Raw genomic sequence first — 20,825 nt, forward strand, 5'->3', positions numbered from 1 at the left:
TTTGGAAGAGCGCATTTTCAGAGTTTATGTGTATTACTCAAAATGCATAGTTTGCTAGATGGTGTTTAAAAAAAAACATTTTTTTTAACAATTACAGAGTAAACAAAATTAATTTTTAAATACTTTATTAATTTATTTGGAATAACTTAAGGCTCTTTAAATTAAATGCTATTACAAATTATTAAATACACTTAATAATTCCAAAATTTAACAAATCTTTAGTAATTAGTAATTTATTTTTGGGAACCATATTCAACATCATCGCATAATTCACTCTGTGTTTATTCAGAGTTTTATACAGTCACAGTTGAGTCTCGAATACTTCCTTGATGTGAGAGTAGTTGTTTGGTGGGATTGGCACCTGTGAAGGATTCGTGCGGTAGCTGTCACTGCTGCCAACAGCACAGAGTTCCGGCGTAGCCTGCGACCTATGAGCATGCGAGGTCTGCGTGGGTGGATTAGTTGCCAGAACCCGGCCGTACGGCGTAGCGTAGCACTCGGCGAGTGTTTGTAGTTGTTGCACTTGTAGAGTACCACTGCACTTCCAGTAAGGCTCCCCATGCACCGTTTGTGCACTTCGCCCCACCTTAACTACCCGGCGGAGTTAGCTGTCGGCTGTCTTACGGTTTCGTTTCAACTCGTCTAGTAAGTATCCAGCTGTGTAAGTAGCGTAGTGAGTCTTAGATGGCGTACGAGCGAAGTAGAATCTCTTCGTGCCATTAAGTTAGAGGTTTGTACGTAAGTTTATAGCTGCTAGAGTAGAAGCAAGTTCTGATCAGTAGACTATCGTTTACTTCCTATTAGTATTCACTGTTATCTCTTTGTACTGTTAGGGGTGGTGCGAGTCATTGCAAATTGGATCATAATCTGTGTGATTGTTGCTATCTGCAGGTACGATCCCGTCGTATGCCGCTCAGCACGGCCACCTGTTGTACGAGGGCCAGCGTAGGGCTGCCACGGAGTGGACCCACGCCGCTCAGGGGGGTCAACACCGCTCGCTGCCGGCACTGCAGGTCCAGGGCTCGCAGACTCTGCCCTCCAGACGCTCCCCTCTCAAGGCCCGCGCGGAGGCGCCATACGCTCAGCCCCACGGAGACATGCGCTACAACACCATCGCGACGGCCGGAGACAGGGAGCGGCGCACGCAGGCGCCGCCTGGGCGACCCTGGCAGGAGTCCAGGTCCACTGCCTACTACTCTAGTCACTTCCCGCAGCCCGATCCTTGCCCAGCCTCCGCGCGCCCGCCACAGAAGCACGTCACGTTCGTTCCTAGCTCCGGCAGGCGTGCCCCCTGTCTGAACCCTGTGTCCATCCCAGAAGTTCCTAGGAGTAATCCTGGAGTTAGATCCGGGAGCAACGCCAGTGGCTACCCCTCGGCAGGAGGGCTGAACCCGTATCAGCTCCAAGAAAGGTTTTACTCCTCGACGCCGGAGAAAAAGTCGGTGGTGAGATACATCCAGCAGAATGCCAGCACGAACAATTTTAGCGACACACTCTCGCCTATCGAAAGAATCCCCGGGAGGGAGGATAAAAAACTTCCCCAAACATCAGATAAGAATTTCTTTTCTCGTATCAGTAACAAAAGTAACGTTGAGTCCGACAAGAGTCCACGGAAACCGTCGTCGCAAACGAAGTCTTCGATGACGGCGGAAGAACTCTTCGCGGCCATCCACAGGTCGAAGAAGAAGCTGAACATCAGGTCGGAGCCGGGCGGGCGTAGCTCCTCCCCCTCGTGCTCCTCTGCTGCGAGCCTGTCCCCAGGCACCTCGGAGGCGTCCCTGAACGGAGACCAGGCAGCCCGGCGGGACTTGGGGGCCAACCGCAGCCGCCACAGCTGGTCGCCCGACTGCGACGAGGGCCCGGAGCAGCGAGCCCTCTCGCCGGTGACAACCCCCGGGTCCCGGCAGAGCCGCCCGGGACTGCAGACGTCGCGCAACGACTTCAAGCGGCTGCTGCTGCAGCACGGGGGGGGCTCGCGCGGCCGCCTGTCGGCCGTGGAGCAGCTCAAGCTCTCCGGCGTGCGCAGGGACGAGGGCCCGAAGAGCGCGGCCCCCAGGAGCCCCGCGGACAAGCGGGGGAGCAGCCCCAAGCTGCTGCAGTCCCCTCGCTCGCTGGCCGGCTGGAGGTTCGCGTCGCCGCGCACGGACGTTCTCTCCTCCACAATACTGGAAGATTGTGCCGGGGAGGAGAACACCTCCGGCTCGCCGCGGGAGAACGCCTCCAAGTCCTCGTCGGGGTCGGACAAGGGGAGGGGAAGCGGCACGGCACGGAGGCTGCTGGACTTCTCTCCGGGGGCCGAGAGAGACACCGTGGCGTCACAACCCGTCCTGGAGCAGTACACTAGAGAGCCGTCCGTCAGGCGGTCCCCTCCGTGGGCAAAGGGGCCCGACCCCGGCGCCCGGCAGTCGAAGGGCCGCGGGCTCTCTCCGGAGCCGCTGTCTCCTTCCAACGTGAAGGAGAACGTGGACGTGAACCAGCAGCGTCTGTCTCCCGGCGCGCTCGCGCTCGCGAAAAGAGCTTACGGGAGCCCGGACCCCCTGTACCGTCCCACTGACCGGCTGAGCGCCTCGTCGCCTCGCGTTAGTTCCTTGCTGGCCAAGCAGAGGTTCCTGCAGAACTGTCCTCCCGCCAGCACTAGGTCCGCCCTCACGGCTCTCTCTCCCAAGACCACGCTCGAGACAGCCCTCTGAGGGCAGGTGTTTGTACTTTTATAATGTATGGTATGTAATTATAAAAAAAGTTAATGATGGAAATAGTAAGAGGCATAATCATAAAATAATTGCATTTTTTTGTAGTCAAAAATAATGTTAAAAAGCTACAATTATGTCATAAAGTAATGTTACGAAAAGCAGGAGAGAGAAAAGAAATTTAAATTGTCACTACATAGATGTGGCTGTATATGAAACCATAGAAATAGTGATGTAAAATGCACAACAGTGAAAAAATCTGTGTAGGAACAAAAAAAAAAGCAAGGTGCTTTTATTGCGTACTCAAACACTTCTTTTTTGTAAAATCATTGTTTTTTTAAGTACGAAAATAAAAGTTTGATACTATTTTTAAGTGGCTGAGTCACAGGTGTATACGCATAGCAAGGATGATCAGTTTACTTTAATTCCTGTTAAATGCAGTAATTATGTGGCAGTTGTGACTGCGGTTATTCTGGTTGCAGATGTTTTATGGTGAATAATATTTAATATTTTATGAAGTGATGAATATGATGTAGTGTGTCATCCTCGTTTGCCTATTTATACTAGTTATATTTTTCTTGACTTCTTTTAGTAGATAAGAGTATTTCTAGTGCAGTATTTCTCCAACATTTGTGGGGAAAAAAAACAAACATTTTCAGCTAAATTTTAAGTTCATTTATTACTTATACTGCACTTAAATCTTGATTTTCACTTTCTTCAGATTAATTATTTAGTTTAGTGCTTATAAAAGAAACTACATATACTTAATTTTATACATTACGTTAGTTCTCTTAAGCATGCACTGTTTGATTTTCTGTACAATTGGTGATTTAGAAACTTGAATTAATAATTATATTGTGTTACAAAGTATGATGAAGTGCTAGTTTTGAAGATTATGATAATAGATAGTTGTAAATTTAAAAAAAAAATTCCTCTATTCTGCATTGACAAGTAAGAGTACCTTTTATCTTCCCATCAATTTCATTTTATAGTAAAACTACTTAAAACAGCAGGAAATTTTTTCAAGTATATAATATAATATTTAAAAATAATTTAATCTTGTTTGTTCTGTATATATGATAATTTTATGAAATCAGAAGGAAAACCAATATCTAATTTTTGAGCGGTTTTTGGCTGGTTTTAAAGTCAGGTAATTCTGAAAAGCTTGAAATAAAGTCAAAAATAAATATATATTACTTAATATAATCATACTCATAAGGAATTTAAAATTTTTTAGTGTTACAACTCTTGAATAAGCAGTGTGATTATTACTTAGTGTTTTAAAGCCTAACTTGATTTCATGGAAGAGTTACATATTAATTTTTAAATCAATTATAAAGTACCTACATAATGATATGGTGGTGAATTAACAAATTACCAAATTTTTATCTCTCTTTTTTTTTTTTACAAACTTTCAAAAAGTATCAAAGTAGTATGTGATGTACAAATCCACATACCTTAAACGACCAAACCCTAAAGCTGTAACATGTTAACATAGTTCTTCAGTAACTTCAGCAGAAGACAGTAAAGTGTGTGTGTACATGTAACCAGCTCCCTGAACATGTATGCATCACAGTGTGCAATCCAATCTCTCACTTCTGGCTCTGTACTTTCTACAGTGCTTCATCCTTCAGTATTCTCTACCAGCTAACAACCCAAAAAACTCTCTTCAATTATTTTTTGTAATGTCTTCTTAATTCAGAATTGACATGCATTTTTTCAGTCGCTCCCAGAATTACGTCCTCAATGTTCTTGTACCCTCGCATACCTGTACAATCACTTGTACACACTGCATACCTGTACAATCGCCTGTACACTTGTATACTTGCACCCTTGTAGATGTTTTTCAAATATTTGTGTACCCTACGAATTTCTTTTCCCTCTAACTGTAAAGCTTCATGCAACCATTTTTATTTTTTTAATTTTTTATTCCATTTAAACTGTGACTCAGCTAATAGACCCTAAGGGTAATTATTTTTGTGTTTTAATTCGTACAGTAAAATACAATTTATCGTTGTAAAATATGATCTTGAGTAATTGATAGTTATTAGGCTAATATACTGCAAATGAAACCTTTTTTCTTAGGGTTTCATCTGGAAGTGTATTCTGTTGCAGATCTATGATTAAATATTCATTTTTTAAAATGGTGTATACTGTGTAAAGCCTGTGGAATTTTAACTGAAATAGTTCTATTGGCAGTTGAATGCTGTGGGTTTTATACAAAAAAATATGAAAAGTATGATAATTGTGAGTGAATGTGTTGTTTTTGAACTGCCATTATTATTTTTTCTTTATAGACACAATTGTGTTTCATATGTACAATTGGGGACCAAGTCTTTATACCTTGTAGAATTTTTTGTATTAGTGAGAACCACCAAGTATACTAAAAAGTACTATTTAGAAGGCTGTGGTATACGGAGTAATAGGTAACTGTAATATCTAAACCAAAGTTGTGGCTAAAAGGGGATTGATTTTGATGAGGCATTTATTTAATACCTTCATTAAAAATGGGAAGAAGGTGTGAATAAGTAACTAACTCAATTTAAATTGTAAATAGTGGTGTAGGACATAATGAAAAAGGTTTGGTGGTATAAAATCATTTTTAATTTGGACTGGGTAGGAACCACAACTGTGCTGAATAAAGTGGTTTAGACAGCCTTTGTAGTGAAAATTGAGTTAGCTTACTTTTACAAATGAATAATTCATAAAGTAGCTTTAATTTTAAGGAATATATATTTGTAACATCCTTGTAGCTGAATTGAGTTGTGGTTTGCATGGTATTATTTTGAGTTTATTTTGTGATCTTATTTTAAAGAAACACATTAGAATGGCTGTGAAATGTAATTTTTTTTAGAGACTGTAATGATGTTGAAGTGAAACATCTTAATTTTTGTATGAACGATTCTGCGGCAGAAAAGACACAGAAAAGCATTGCTTTGTGGAAACACTGACTTATGTTCCTCTTCTGACAAATAGCAACTTTTTTTCCTCACTCAGATTTTTCATCAAGGATGTGTTTGACGTGACATGTTCCGCAAAGTTGGAAAACTGCCCTCATTCTTGGCGACAAGGTTTTGTTTCAAAGAATAAATATACGTCCAGAGTATCTGAAAATGTGTGATGCATATCTTAATATCCTTGGTAATTTTTGTCACAAAATTGACCCAATGCATATTTAACATGAGCAAAAAAAATTTTGATGTCTCCTACTGGAAAAAGCAAGATAAATCTTAAATACTATAGACTATAAGCAAATCAAGATGTTTAACATGAACAGCTAGAACCCAACCAATGTGCTGTTTTTATTACATTTTTTTCTCAAATAAAGTTTAAAAACATTTGTTATATATTTTGCAAATGTTTTTAAAAGTTAAGCCCATTAAAATAATGAGAGAAGAATCATAGAACACAGCGTAAAGTGTTCAACTCTTATGGCTGTCTTTTAGAAAGTGTTCTCTCACAAACTTGACATTCTGTATGATTTTATTGTTTTATTTATTTTGTATTATTCTTTTTTTTATTCTCTTGAGTTATTTAACAGCCTGTAAATTGTGATTTCAATCATTCCTTAATTTTGTAGACATTTAACTCAGAAATCTCTTGCTCACATACGTTCCTGCTTCGCGGATCATTCCACCAACTACAAGAATAAGAATTTACCTCAAAATATTGACAAACTATGTTACTGCCCCAATTATTGTAGGGCTCTGAGTAAGCCTTTCATTTCATAACACCTTTGCAAGCACTGATCACCACAATGTTTAATATTTATAAAACACTTTAAAAAAATTAATTCTTTTACACAATACAAATATTTTCCATTAGTTTGAGGAACTATTGTGTATTATACAATGTTTATTTCTTGGGGGAAAAAGATTATTTTCTTTTTTCCCATACAGCATACAAAAGAAGTGTCTTGGAGAAGTTTGGGTTTAGTCGTGGTATTTCGTAGTCAAGCAGCGCAGCACGCAATGGCATTCAAACAACACGAAACTGGCACATTTACCACAGCAATATAGCAGCTGAGGCGTTCGTAAACCGTTTCCGTCCAACTTGACCCGTCGACTACCAGAATTTAACCGCGATCAATGCTGCTTGTAGTAACTGGTCCACATGCTCCACAGGCCGACTTATTCATCAATTGTTATTTGAGCCAATTGAAATGCAAACCCCCACCGTGGCCATTAAAAAAAATTTTCCAGCGACTCTGTCGTGATAGGCAACTTGCGAGTTCGTGCTAATGATGAATGACGACTGACTTAGTTTTATTTCCGAAGTGCATTAACGAGGGGCTGAGAGAGAGAAATAGTGTTGTGTAACTTTAGGTATAAGGACATTGTTTTGTCGATTGCTGAGAGCTTCGGAACTAAGCACTAGCACTGCACTTGGGTGTCGAGATGCGACTGAACTGTTTGCATGTGTGTGCGCTGTGCTTTTGAAGCTGGAATATTGTGCCTGATTCATTTATATGCAACAAATCATGCATTTATCTATGATAGTTTTTGTACATAAATCATTTTTTGTACTATAAATTATATGCCTAAGAATAACTAATATATACATTAATACATATTTAATATATTTCTTTGTTAAGTTGGAGAGTTCAATTAGGCTGTAGATATTTTTGGCCAAAGGACAATGTGTAACATTGGATGAATAAAAATTATGCTACCTTAATGTTGTGTATTTTTCTTGCATTAGGCACTCACTCTAGTTGTGTGGTTTCTCTAAACTAAGAAATAAGTACCTGGTGTGTTAGAGCATGATGCTCCTGACATTACATGTCATAGTGAGGACATGTGGTTTAAAAATCTGTCTTATTCCAGCGCACAATAGCAGAGGTGCCCAGGAGCTTACGCACAATTTTATTTGAGGTGAAAATGGGGATAGAACCTCTTTGCTAGCCTTTTGCTTTTAAATTCTTCCCTTTTGCTACATAGTAGTAATGATATATTTTTTGGATTTCTTAAAATTTTGGGTCGGGGAGGATATCCCCATCTTCCTCCCCCCTTGTATATGCCCCTGAAGAGGCAGCTCTATTTGTAGTAGTTTAAATTAATCTCTCGGACATTTACAAATATGCATTTGAGCATACAATTGAACATTAATTTATGAATAAAAAAATCAAATTTAAAATGTTGTTAAGGAGTGTAGCCATCTCCAGAAGTGAAAAGAAGAACTAAAATAAGGTTCCGGAAATATGCTTTCAAATGCTGAATTCGGATGTCTGACATAATAAATGAATGAATGAATAAATAACTAGGTAATCTCACTTATTTGAACATGTTGCTAATTCCCAAATGCATAATTGAAAACACAGATGAACAGAAATAAGTAAAGTAAGTAAGTGTGAAGTCTTGATACAGTTATCACTATAATATGAAGAAAACATGAAATATTTTAGCATTGCATTGCAACTCTTGATTCACGTAGTAAAGCTAAGTTACCTTAGATTTTAATCGTGTTCTTGGAGTTCTTTAAAAATTGTTTATTACTGAGATTGTGAACTTAAATATATTTGTGTCGCACCAGTGGAGAAAATGAGGAGCGCTTGCAGCGGCGACGGAGCACCCTGAGAATACCCGCACACCCACAGCAGACTCCACTTTCCAGCATCAGCATCAGCTTATTTTAGTTACTAATTTCATACACTAACAAAAAACTTTACATGACAATGTAAAAAAATTAGTTATTAAAATGTAATATATTTTTAAAATTGACACTTAAAGCTACTTTTATTTTTAAAAAAAATAATGATTTGCATTGGTGGAAAAATTACGAAAGAAAATAAAAGTGAATATAAAAGGCCATTCTCAACATTCATTCAATTTTTTTACACAGGTTAACTTTTGCACCTTTATAGGAGTGTATACACAATTTCATTTTGAGTGGGATGGAACCAATTTGCTGTTTGATTTCAAATTCTTTACGTACTTTTGTTGGTGGGAATGACAGATTGTTTAGGGTTTTCTTTGGGTGGGGGGGGGGGGGAAATATATCCTATCTCCCCCCTTCCCACTGCCCCTATATTGTTATATATTTTATTTTGCCACATTAAACTTGTTTATGTATTGTATACACTCATACACAGAAAATAGTTGATAGGTCAATTAATTGTGGTTCTAAATAAAAAAACAAAATTCAAAAAAGTTGTTTTTGAGTTAAAGGCATTTTAAAAAAAAAATATTTGTTTTTTGATCCCCACCCGGCACCATATTAGATGCTGCGACTAGAAATTTTTGCTACACATAAATAACTTTATTACTGATTAAAAATAAAAATCAAACATGCAAAACTTTTGGGGGGGAAAAATTATTTACATGACACACATCTACCATTTTTTCTTTACCAGGTAACTTTGACTAATCACACTAAAAAAAATTCCTTGCTAGCTTGGCAAGTTATTCGTTTTAATTAGACATGGAGCTCCCATCTTTGACTTGCCGTAACTGGTTATTACACGCCATAGTTATTTTAAGTGTTGCTCTAATATTTTTAATTATTATTTCTGGAGCTGCGCGCGCATCTCGCCGTGTGCTGAGGGGCCTAGAGACCGCCCTCACGAGTCTTCGGCACCGGCCGACTGGGGCGTGTTCACACGTGCGAGTGCCGGCCTCAACTTTCGAACCAAGAGCAAGTGCCGATCATAAACATAAAAAATTACAGTTTTAACCAGGAGAATGCAAGTGCATGTGGGCGCTGCATGAAAGCCGGACGTGGCTGCAACCTGACGTACCCCCGATCGTTATCCTGCACCAGCGAGTGTCTGGCCCAAGGGCGTAACCACGGGCTTGCCACTCCCTGGCGCCGGGCAACAACAAATGACCACGATTATACCGAGAGACGTCCGCCACGTCTCCGCACTCCGCAGGAGACCGGCCCGCGTCTCACCAAACCGTAAAATGGGGGAATTACTTCATTGTAGATTTTTTATTTTCAGAAATTCGGCTTTCCTTCAGAATTACAAATGTTTTACCAATCAGCATAAAACTTTTAGCAAAATACCCAATAAATGGAATTTAAAATTCAAATCCTCGAGCTGATATTAGGTAAACAAAGAAAGAGAGTGAAAAATAAACAACGAACGCGTGTGCTGAATCGTAGGATCTTACAAAAAAATACGTATTTACTTTTCATTGCGAAGTCAGTATCGCCAACTTATTCGTACTTTTGATACCGTGTCTATAAACTATCGGCAGCAACAATTTAAATGATAAACGAATATTTACATAACTTTAATATTGATATTTATATTTCTAGAACAATATTTATATTACATATTATTATTCAGTGATCATTTAGCGACTGCATAGCAATGTTAAGGAATGTTCTTAGTTGAATTTTAATATATTCTGTTGGCAACCTGTAGTAAATAAAGAACCACGTTCCTTCGGTTGGTAAGTGCATGGCGCGGAAGCGAAATGCGATTGTATAGTAAACAATTAAAAGTTATGGCGTTTTCGATGTGATTTACTGACTATATTTAATTTTCAAATCATCAGTTTAAAAAAAAACTCAATAAAAGTGACATCTGTGGCGGGAAGAGTAACGGAAGTCATCAGGGCCGGCCGTGACCAATTGCGACTCAGAATACTGTGAGTACTAATATAAGTTCACTTTAATTTATTTCCTTTAACATAATATTAATTATTTTATTTGCTACCAATTGATTTATTGCTACATAAATAAGTACTTTCACATAAACTATTGGTTCAGTACGTATTTTTGTTTAGTTCTGTAACGCTGTAGTAGTGTCTCATACTCCCAACAATGAATATTATGAATTTGTTAATTTGACTTGAAACTAGGTATTTACTAAAAATTCGGGCATTGTGACAATTTTGGAAGTACTTTACTGTTAAGAAACATGCACGAATTTTTACGCTGTCTCTGGTGTGGTGTCGTTTGGGAATCCACTATAATTAATTTCAATTAGGTGTCGTACTATTTGTAGGAAATCTATTAATTTTTTTTTCACCGCGGGGAATTTCGAATAATTACTCCTAGTGCAAAAAAAAAATGCACTTTCTGGCTTACTGTGGTGCGCGATTCTGTATGCATGGCATCGAGTGATTTAGACCAAATATTATTCAATATTTTTTTGGACGGTCATAAAACTAAATGTATTTACTCCATTAAAAATTACCTTTTTTTTTGTTGTTGAAATGGCAATAAAAAAAATTTTCTATTGAAAATGCATGTTTCACTAACCTCATGAACATACACTTTTGATTCAAGTAAACTTTTTTGAAGTTATTCTTAGTTAGGTGCGTTATGAAAAAAAAAATGAGAGTGAATTTTTACGATGTGCGCGCAACGTGCAATGAAATTTTTACAAGATGAAAAAGAGGCAAATACAAATAACAATTATGTAAATGCTTTGATATTGAATATCAATATCAATATACATATCATTAAAAGCATTTATTGGTATAGGTATATGTCATTAAAACATTTATATATATAGTTTATAAACTTTTTCAAGTGTATTTATTTAAGTGGTTATGTTTCCGTATGTATAATTTACTTGCATTATAAATAATTTTATTATTTAATAATTAAAATTAGTAAATTTTAATAAACATTCAGCATATTTATTGATTTTAATTGTAAATTAAAATCGATCACTTTTTTACTAAATTAAATAGGTAATTAATTTTATACACATGTTTGATGTTTACATTAATATTGACTAGGTACCCAGTATTTATTTAATTTTAAAATTTTTATTGAATTTATACTTTACCAACTACACTTATAATCAAACTCCAACACTTGTATGATTTTAATTATATTGATTATTTACATGCAAAATTAATGTTAGTTTTTTATTACGCCAAGAAAGTATAACTTCTAACACACGTACATAAGCACACCTATTTACCTGTATATTTTAAGTGTAAAGTTCAAATTGAGTGATTTTGGTCTATTTTCCCAAAATTTAGGATCTTTGCGCGAACTGAAGATCAAATGTATTAACTTTTTTATTAATATATTTTTTTCGTTGTTCAACATGCAAATACGTAACTTTTGAGAGATATTACTTAGAACTCGATACTCTAAAATACAATTGTTTCGTCCCGCCGTACTGTGCAGGTGGTAGATGCGAGCAGGGGCGAAACAACTAAATTTCCAAAAAGGGGGGGGGGGGGCAATATACCTTTTTATAAAGTATCATCGATCCCCCCTATTGAAGCGGGGGGTCCGGGGGTCCTCCCCCGGGAAAAATTTGTATTTCAAGGTGGGAAATGGTGCTATTTAAGCAGTTTTATTATCTAAAAATTGATTACACAGCACTTTCTTTGCCCCCGTTTGCCCCCACTTCAAGGTTAAGGTTTCAGAAGGAGGGGGGGGGGGCAAAATGCCCTAGCCCCCCCTTCCCCTGTTGCGCCCTTGGATGCGAGCAACAGCAACACACAGCAGCTAGTATGTAGTGTCGCGTGACCGCGCGCAGTTCTCTCGTGTGTCCGCGGGAACAGGGCATGCATGCTCTCCGGCGATGGCGTCAAGGGACACGGATACCGCGTCCATAGCACACTCATCCCTACATCGCTACATCCCTTAGCCAATGCTTTTTCTGCCAGCACCACCTGTTTGACAGTTGGTCGTACTAATGTGCACGTACCAAATTTGAGTCGTGATATGTACGAATATCCAGCAAAACGAAATAAAGACCAATTAAAAAAAAATTGTAGCATGGATGTTATAAACGTCAGCGATCAAAATTAAAAAAAAAATGTTATGTAATTCAAAATTAAAAAAAAAATACTTATAATGACCATTGACTGTTTCTATGGGTCTGTCGTTACGGGAGGGGAGTTAAATATAATTACCCCCCCCCCCCCCCTGACAAGCAGGAAGTTTTTGAAAAAGTTAATGGTTTAAAACGCTTTTTTTTTTTTTTTTTTTGGGCTGTCTGAGTATTTGGACGTACGCAGAATTTAATTCCGTTGTGGTGGGGAGGGGAGAGAGAGAGAGAGAGAGAGAGAGAGAGAGAGAGAACGAAGGAACGAACCAATCACTTTGCCCACTGTTTGTTTTAAAATTCTTTCCTTTCGTTGGTGGGAATGATTGTTTTTTAATTTATTTTTTATTTCGGGTAGGGTATACACCCCCTATCTTTGGTTAGGCCCCTGCTAAGGACACTCAAGTGTTTTTTAAGACATGAAATTCTTAAATAAAAATTGCCACATATAAAAGGTAGACCCTTACACTACCACTGCTGTGTTATTTTTAGAAAATGCATTTATATATATGCTTGCATATTTGAGATAATAATATGCCTAGAATAGCTATATGCATATTTGTAACAGATATAAGCTAAGCGTATTACTATGCCAAGCATACAATGTATATATTTTATTTGTCTAAATGTAACATTCTCTGAGCTGGGTTACAAGACTTATCTTGGTTTTCTCCGTGTGCTCCTAATTACACTTTACAAGACTGTTGTATTGAAAATAAAGATGGCGGCAACGCCCTCTAGTAGGTGATATTGTAAGTCCGAATACGTGTGTTATTATCTAAGGCCGTGCGGTCAAAGGCATATGTTTTCCAATTCAGAGGTCCGAGCTGTCATTGTTCGAATCGCCTCGGTTCCAATATATTTTGTATAAAAAATAAATTTAATATGTTGATAAGTATATCAGTAACATTGGGAGATAATGGACAATCGACTTTACATGCATGAGACAAAACGATGTTGATGTTCTCTAGGGGGGAAAAACAGCAGAAATAAAGTTGACAGTATTCGAAATGGTGGCCTCCAGCAAAACAGTAAAAAAAAAAAAAAAAAAAGGATGGTATCTATGACATCATCCAAGATGGTGGCCTCTAGATGACGAAAACAAAAAAGTTGCTGTGTCAGAATCTAAAAAGTGACTGTAATATCAGATCCAAGATGGCGGACGTGGAGTCAGAATTAAAGATGGCGACCATAACGAAAAGAGCGACATTCGTGGAGTGGGACATTCAATTTCAAGATGGCGACAGGTCAATGTCATACAATATGGCCGCCGTGATGTCAAGATGGAGCTCTATAAACAGGAACCAGTTAGCTGGACATACCATTATACTACTACTGTGAACTTTACTATGCACGTATGTAACTGTAAATTTAATATGCGTGTACCGCATATTTTGTAGGGTTTCCTATGAACCAGAAAACTACATAAAAGGTTTTCATAATTACTTCACTACTGTCTCCAACCTCTCGAAACTAAAAATAGCCCCACAATTAATATTTAAAATCTATTACGTAATTTTTATTGTTCTCTAAGTCATAGATCTAATTAAATACCCTGTGTTCAAAGTTAATATATATCGCTGCTTGAAACTGAATTATTGCTGCGTTTATGAAGCGAGAGAATATGTGGGGACTCTCATTATACCATTTGCGCCCGTTAGGAAATAGTAATTTGTTTCTAGTTGACTAGTGTGGCAGTGAACATCTATAAATATATGGTTTTGCGTTCATAGATAATGCGCAAATGAAAGCATTTTCTTGTAAGTGTCACCATATCGTCCCGGTTGTTATACCATTGCTCCGCCATGCTGAATTTCATCTAAATCTGTTTTAATATTTTTTACACGGTGCTGTAACAAACAAACTGATAAGCAAAAATTAAAAAAAAAAAAAAAAAAGGCATCTGTATTTCTTCTTATCACAATTTATAAAATATATTCCACGTACAGACACAACTTCGTTACAGTTTTATTATGTGTATAGATAGAAATGGGGAAATTCTCCAATTGAAAGTTTATTCTGACTGCGATTTTAAGATTTGACTGTTACCTAATTTATGACCAAGATTATCTTATTGCTGACAAATCAGACGTGTTCATACAGAACCAGTGAGACAGAACTCCAGTGGGTGAGCTGACAGCTGACAGTAACAGTACATCCATCTTCTCTTTCACAGTTGGCAGATATTTCCACTGCATACATAAATTACACCTGTATATTTTTTATATGTGTTTATTAAATCGAATCTACTAATCTTGTAAAAAATATTTTCCTTTTTTATTGTAAAGATTATAAGATTCATTACATTTTTATATTATTTTCTAAACCAACAAAAACATTTTTTGAACAATTATTTCATCTTAGATTTACTCAAGAAGACACTTATATTTCCACATTGAAAAATTATACAGCGAACATAAAATCATCTACCCAAATGTAAACAGGACAATTTTCATCAGGTACTGAACAGTTGACACATAATCTGCAACAAACGTACAAAAAAAATAACGTGAGGTTGTATCTACAATGTAGGCTGATTAGAATTTTCGTCATTAATAATCAGGGAGTGGAGAAAGCTGTGAATTCACTGACCTATGGTTAAACTACACTCCTATACGTACTTGAGACTCAGCTGTGTGTTTATTGGACACCGCAACAGCCAGTAGACATTTTTCTAATTATTCTTTCAGTGAGGGTAGTTGATTGTGAACATGGCACCATTTCACAATTTCACAGCTGTGCTGTGTATGTATGTATGTATGTATGTATGTATGTATGTATGTATGTATGTATGTATGTATGTATGTATGTATGTGTGTATGTGTATATGTGTATATATACACACACTCAGTTGTATGCCTCCCTCATAGGTCTACAATTTATACTTTATTTAGTGACTAGATAGTTGCCTCTTTACTCGATGTTACTCTGTATCTTATATTACTAGAGAATTTCACTTTGATTGAAAATATTTAAGAGTCTAAGTTATTTACAATTTGTTATTTATGGTTATTAATTTTTGTTATTTTCAAAACTACAAAATCATTCTTGTATTCAATTTTCAGAAAGGATCCTCAAGTAATGTGTTTTTTGTAACTTCGTTAATTCTTTTTTTTTTTTTGTCAGGATAATTGTATGCTGGACCATGCTGGGGTTTGGTTAGTGACTTACACAGAATAAACTAGTACTTAAAGGGAATCCATCAATTGCTTAGTTATTCAATGGAATTGATCATTTTATGCTGTAATTTCCATATGAACTCAAAGGGACGAGACATATAAATGTTTTCTACTTATTTTTTCGTTATCAACCTGCAGCTGAAGTTGGTTGGATTCATACTGATGTTCAGTGCATTACGTTAGTATTAATAATTTTGTAACTAGCCTTAAAAGAATACTTGATAAAAACTGTATATAATATAACCCGAGCATCACATAGTACATTACTAAATTTAATTAAAAGTTTTAACATTAATTCTGTTTAGGAGTTAAATAACTTTACGACTAATAATAAGAATCAACATCTTAAAAGTCAGAAAAGGCTGTAGTAGTTTTGGAAAATGTTCTTGCATGGGCAATTAATGTGGTACATTCTACCTGTAGGCATACAAAATCTGTGGAGTACATCAAAAAGACAAATAATTAGGTGTTCTCCTTTGTTCAGATCTCTACTTCGGAATCATAGAGAGACACATTGGCCCAGAGTCCGAAGTCCTAGTGTTAATTGTCCGTGGAAGGTCACTTGCCCATACAGACCCGGAAATTTTGCGGACTAATTTCATGACAACATTTGTATATTTTTATGCTATTATAATCAATCCGGTTCATAGTGGTTTTAACACACCCTAAGGTACCAATAAAAAATTAACAGCATACACGGACTGTGTTCAAGACTAAGGTAATTGTCTAGAAATCAGCGACGTGACACCAAGTCTAACCTGCACGTCACTAGTCCCACATGTGTGCTTTGCGGCAGACTCAGTATGGCGGAGACGTGCTGTCGGCTCTGATCTGCTGTGTGTGCATGTCGTCATATGCTATGGTGAAGATGCTCTTCTTCTCCATCAGCTGCTGGTGCTTCTTCCGCCTGAGTGTCCCGCCTGCCGTCAGAGACGACATGGCTATGCCAGAGTCCATGTCGTCCTCGAACACGCCTGACACTTTCAAAGTCTGCAACTCTCCTAGCTTCTCCTCCTCCACTTCTTCGCTCTCGTTCTTTACCTTCACTTCGCTTTCAGTCTCCTTCAACTTCACTTCGCTTTCTCTTTCTGTTTTGCCTTCCTTAGTTTCCGTGTTCGCAATGGGGATGTCTTCCTTTACTAGGGTTTTTACAGGTGTGCCCAATACATTTCTTTTGCTTCTTGGCAATGAGCTCTTTTTCTTTTCATCTTCATTCTTCTTGTTCTCATTCTCCTCTCGCTTCTTTTTCTCTCGTTCTTCTCTTTTAGACTTGTACCACTCCATGTACCTAGATCCTTTTTTTGTGGGGAGGACTGCTGGTTTCTGCTCCTTGACCTGTAGGAAGGACTTTGCCATTCCCGCAGCTTGTTTGGCACCTTTACCCCCGTGTCCTGGTTCTGAGTTTGACTGTCGTGTCCTCGATTTCTCGACCTTGGCCACCTCCGAGGCAGGTATTGAATTAGACCTACTTTTTACTGGGCTGCCTGTTGCTTTGCTGGTCATTTTTGTAGTAGTCTGAACTGTATTAATAGTTTCATTGTCAACTTTAACTTCATTATCGTTTTCTAGGGAGTCATTAAACTGCAGTGAACCATCATCTCCATCTGAATCCTGAGTCCTAGTCTGCTTCCCTATGGATAGAACTCTCTCTGGGCTAACTTGAGTCGATACAGTTTCCACATCTGATGTTTTCTGTTTAGAATCGTTTAACTGTGGAATTTGGTGATATGAAATTTTTTTGGAGGTTATATGTTCTTCTTTGGCTTCATTATGGGTTTGGTGTGGGGTTTCTTCTGTAAACGATTTCTCAGCTTGTACGAATATTCTTCTTCCATCCATCATAATATACTGACTGGTAAATTTACTTGCTTGTCCCGCATCGATATTCGTAGTTCCATTTTCATCTAAAATGTGAGGGGAGATAATTTCTGTTTGTATACCATCTTTGGATTGTATATTTTCTGGTACCTTGGTTGTAACTAATATTATTGGCATATCCTTTTTTGAATCGTTTGGGATTTGATTATGTGTGCCATAGTACCATTCCATGTCACTGTCTAAATCTCTTCGACTTGACGTTTTCTGATTATGTCCATAGTATGGGCGTGGCGATTCTTCTCTATATCGACTTCTTGACCTCTGTAAATATTTAGGGTCTGCTCTTTCTCTGCTCTGTGATCTGCGATGCAGCCATTCATAATAGTAACTTTCACGGCTGAATGATCTTTGCCTGTCTCGCAAGCTCCTTTCCCGACTGGGCGATCGACTGTTGAACTTTCTGTAGTTGTGAATTCTTTGTCGAGGTATAGTTCGATATCTCCCACGAGGCCATTCATCATCATAGTAGTTTCTGCTCAAATCTTCTCTGTCAGTTTCGTAATGATGCCTTGCATCAGCATAGTCATCATCATTCCACCTACCAGATCGGTAACGATTGTCTATCGAGTGTGGGCGTATCCTACCATATTTCCCCCTGCTTGGTGATCTGTTATCGTACCAAAACCTATCATCTGGCATACGTCGACTCCTACTACGTGGTCTTCTTTCTTGTTGATGACTTCTTTCTTTACTATAATCCCTGCGGTTATCTTCCCGGTAGTAATGATCTGCTTCATATTTCATATCAATATGATGACTGGAAGGTCCTCTGTATTCATCTATGAATGAACGATCATTTTTCGGGTCATTGAGTGATAAATGATTGCTGTCATCATTTCGTCTATAATGTTGTTCATTCTGCATTGCATTAGACTGACCTATCTGTTGTTTAGAATCTGAATGTTGTACTATTGTTAAATTGTCATCATGAGCAGTTATGAGTTGCTTATTATCAAGATGGGCATGCTGTACTTCAGAGGTGATTGCTTCTTGATTTATTAAATTTAATGAATCTGCATATTTTTGTGGATTATCTGGATTTACACTTATTGGCTGGTTTGAACTTTCACGCGATTCAGAATCCATTTTTTCGTTTTCAGGGTCTTTTAAGATCACAGTTTCTTGAGTATCCTTTTGGTGGTAATTCTCTTCCTCCATCGAGGCTGAATGTACATGACTCTGAGTTTGTATTGTCATTTTAGTTTCGTTTGGTTCTGAAACTTCAACTTCCCCAGCTGTGGTAAGAACTTTTGATGCATTGTTGGTTTCATGGTTATTTTCGGATTGCATTTCATTGCTTTCGCTGCTTTCCTTACTTTTACCGTTCGATGACGGTCTCCCTACGGCTTCTAGTGCACTCTCGGTTTCTTCTATTATCGGAGTCTTTATTTTGTGCCTCTTGGTGGACATTCCTCGTTTGACTCTAACTTCCCCGCGATACCGCAGTGGGCGACGCCCCTTCGCCTTGCGCCGCTTGGGCCAGCCCCCGTCGGCCCCGTCGACGGCGACCACGGGCCGGTCGTCCTCGTCCGTGCACGACTCGTCGTTGTCGCTCTTGGCGCGGCGTCGCGGCGGCCTCATGAGGCACAGCGGGTCCGTCTGCGTGCTGCTGTCGACGTCCGTCTGCGTGGCCATGGAGGCCTGGCCGGGCAGGCTCTGGGTCTCGTGGTCTCCGCGGGGGAGCAGCAGCATCGCGCCGCGGTGGCGCAGCAGGGCCTCGTTCAGCAGCCGCGCTTCCTCCTCCTCCAGCAGCCTTCTGACCAGCAGCTCCTGCCGCCGAGCGCTGTCCGCACCCTCGCCGGCCTCCTGCTGCGTCTGTATACTACAATAACACAGGGATGACACAAGTAGGAGTACCGCTACCAACAGTCCCTTACAAATATTGGGTAAGATATTATTTTTGTACTCCTATTACAATCGAATTACAAGAAGAGCAATTACATCTTTACAGAAGAAATTATGCAGCAAATAGTCCAAATGAAAATCTTTAAACTTGTGCTAACCTTAAGTTTTATGAAAGGTAAGTAATGTGTGGTGAATTATTTTAAATCACAGTTGCACGTATGTCAAGGCTTATTTAATCGGTTTCTTAAGATTATCTGTTTGAAATATTTTTTATCTAAATAGGATTTTTTTTACGGTTTTACCTGTAAAATTTTTTGAACTTTTTGACGTGATAACGTCTTATAAATCGATGAACTCCGGCTGCACGCACGAAAAAGCACGACTCATTGTCACGTTCCGCCTGAGCCGAGCGTGCAAGAACCGGCCAACCACCGTGCGAGAAAATCTTCTATAATATCAAACAGGTTAAGGCGGGGCTTTTTAAAAGCAGCAATTTAAAAAAATTTGATTTATTGGTCCAATTTCGTCATTACAAAATTAACAATTTATTGACAATTGAATTGATTTCAGTTTGTTTCTATAACTAATTGTTCGCGATTATATTCAAACAAATTATTTAAATTAAATTTGCGAAAACTGTAAATAATATTTGAAATTAAAAAGTATGCAATTTTTCATCAATGTTTTCTCATGACGTTATCACGTAATATTATCGTCCGTAAACCGACTTTACAGACAAACTAACCTCCTAACACACAACTGAGATGTTACTAGAAGTGTAATCGGAACGAGTGCGATGCCTACTTGTTGTCCGAGGCGCCGTTGCGCTGGTCCTCCATGAAGCGCTGCATGAGGATCTCCTTGCCGCAGTCGTGCCGCGCCACCGGGGCCACGTTGGTCGCCGGCCGCTGCTCCTGCCGGGGGCGGACCGGGGCCTCGTCGGCGGACCTGCCCCTCGTCACCAGCCGCAGGATCTCGGCGTCGCCCTCGCGGAGGTAGAGCTGCTCGCGCCGGGACCCGGGGCTGGCGTTCCCTTGCAGCGGCCGGCCCAGGTCAGACCCCCGCTCCGCCTCGTGCTGCCTCAGGGAGTCGCTGTCGGCGTCGCGCTCGCGCGTCCTCCGCATGTCCAGCACGTGGTACTCGCCCGCGTCGTCCACGTCCTCCAGGAACACGTCGCGCCGCCGGTCGTAGCTGCGCTGCAGCTGCTGCAGCTCGCGGCTGTACACGACGGCGGGGCCCCTGGCGGCGGCGGCGGCGGCGGTCAGGTGCTGGTCCGGGTCCCCGCGGCGGTCGTCCAGCGCCACCGCCGCCCCCGGACCAACCTCCCGGTGAGGGTGGTTGCGGCGGTTGAAGCGCCAGTGCTCCGCCTTGTGGTCGCCGCTCCACGCCTCCCGCCGCGCCGACATCCACTCCGCTGCAACCGTCACACGCGGGAATATTTCACTCTCGTGTGGACTGGACTTGAAGACGGACTGATCTCGGCAAGAAAGA

At 39.5% G+C, this 20,825-nt stretch overlaps 2 protein-coding genes across 3 annotated transcripts in view; one reads left to right on the top strand and one right to left on the bottom strand.

Moving 5' to 3' along the window:
* Nucleotides 1–7,364, top strand: part of LOC134539337 (mucin-5AC) — a 144,585-nt gene extending 137,221 nt beyond the window's left edge. For both annotated transcript variants that reach the window (XM_063381278.1, XM_063381279.1), the window contains exon 6: nt 892–7,364. In XM_063381278.1, coding sequence (XP_063237348.1) covers nt 892–2,690 — 1,799 coding nt within the window. In that variant the 3' untranslated portion in view covers nt 2,691–7,364. The remainder of the gene's footprint in view (nt 1–891) is intronic.
* Nucleotides 7,365–16,409: 9,045 nt separating this feature from the next.
* Nucleotides 16,410–20,825, bottom strand: part of LOC134539613 (cadherin-86C) — a 37,018-nt gene continuing 32,602 nt past the window's right edge. The window contains exons 23-25 of the mRNA XM_063381789.1: nt 20,139–20,748; nt 18,834–19,311; nt 16,410–17,192 (exon numbers count right to left, since the gene is read on the bottom strand). Of these exons, the coding sequence (XP_063237859.1) occupies nt 16,410–17,192; nt 18,834–19,311; nt 20,139–20,748 (1,871 nt within the window). The remainder of the gene's footprint in view (nt 17,193–18,833; nt 19,312–20,138; nt 20,749–20,825) is intronic.

Source organism: Bacillus rossius, chromosome 15 (genome assembly GCF_032445375.1).
Source record: "Bacillus rossius redtenbacheri isolate Brsri chromosome 15, Brsri_v3, whole genome shotgun sequence".
In the NCBI taxonomy this organism is placed as follows: domain Eukaryota; kingdom Metazoa; phylum Arthropoda; class Insecta; order Phasmatodea; family Bacillidae; genus Bacillus; species Bacillus rossius.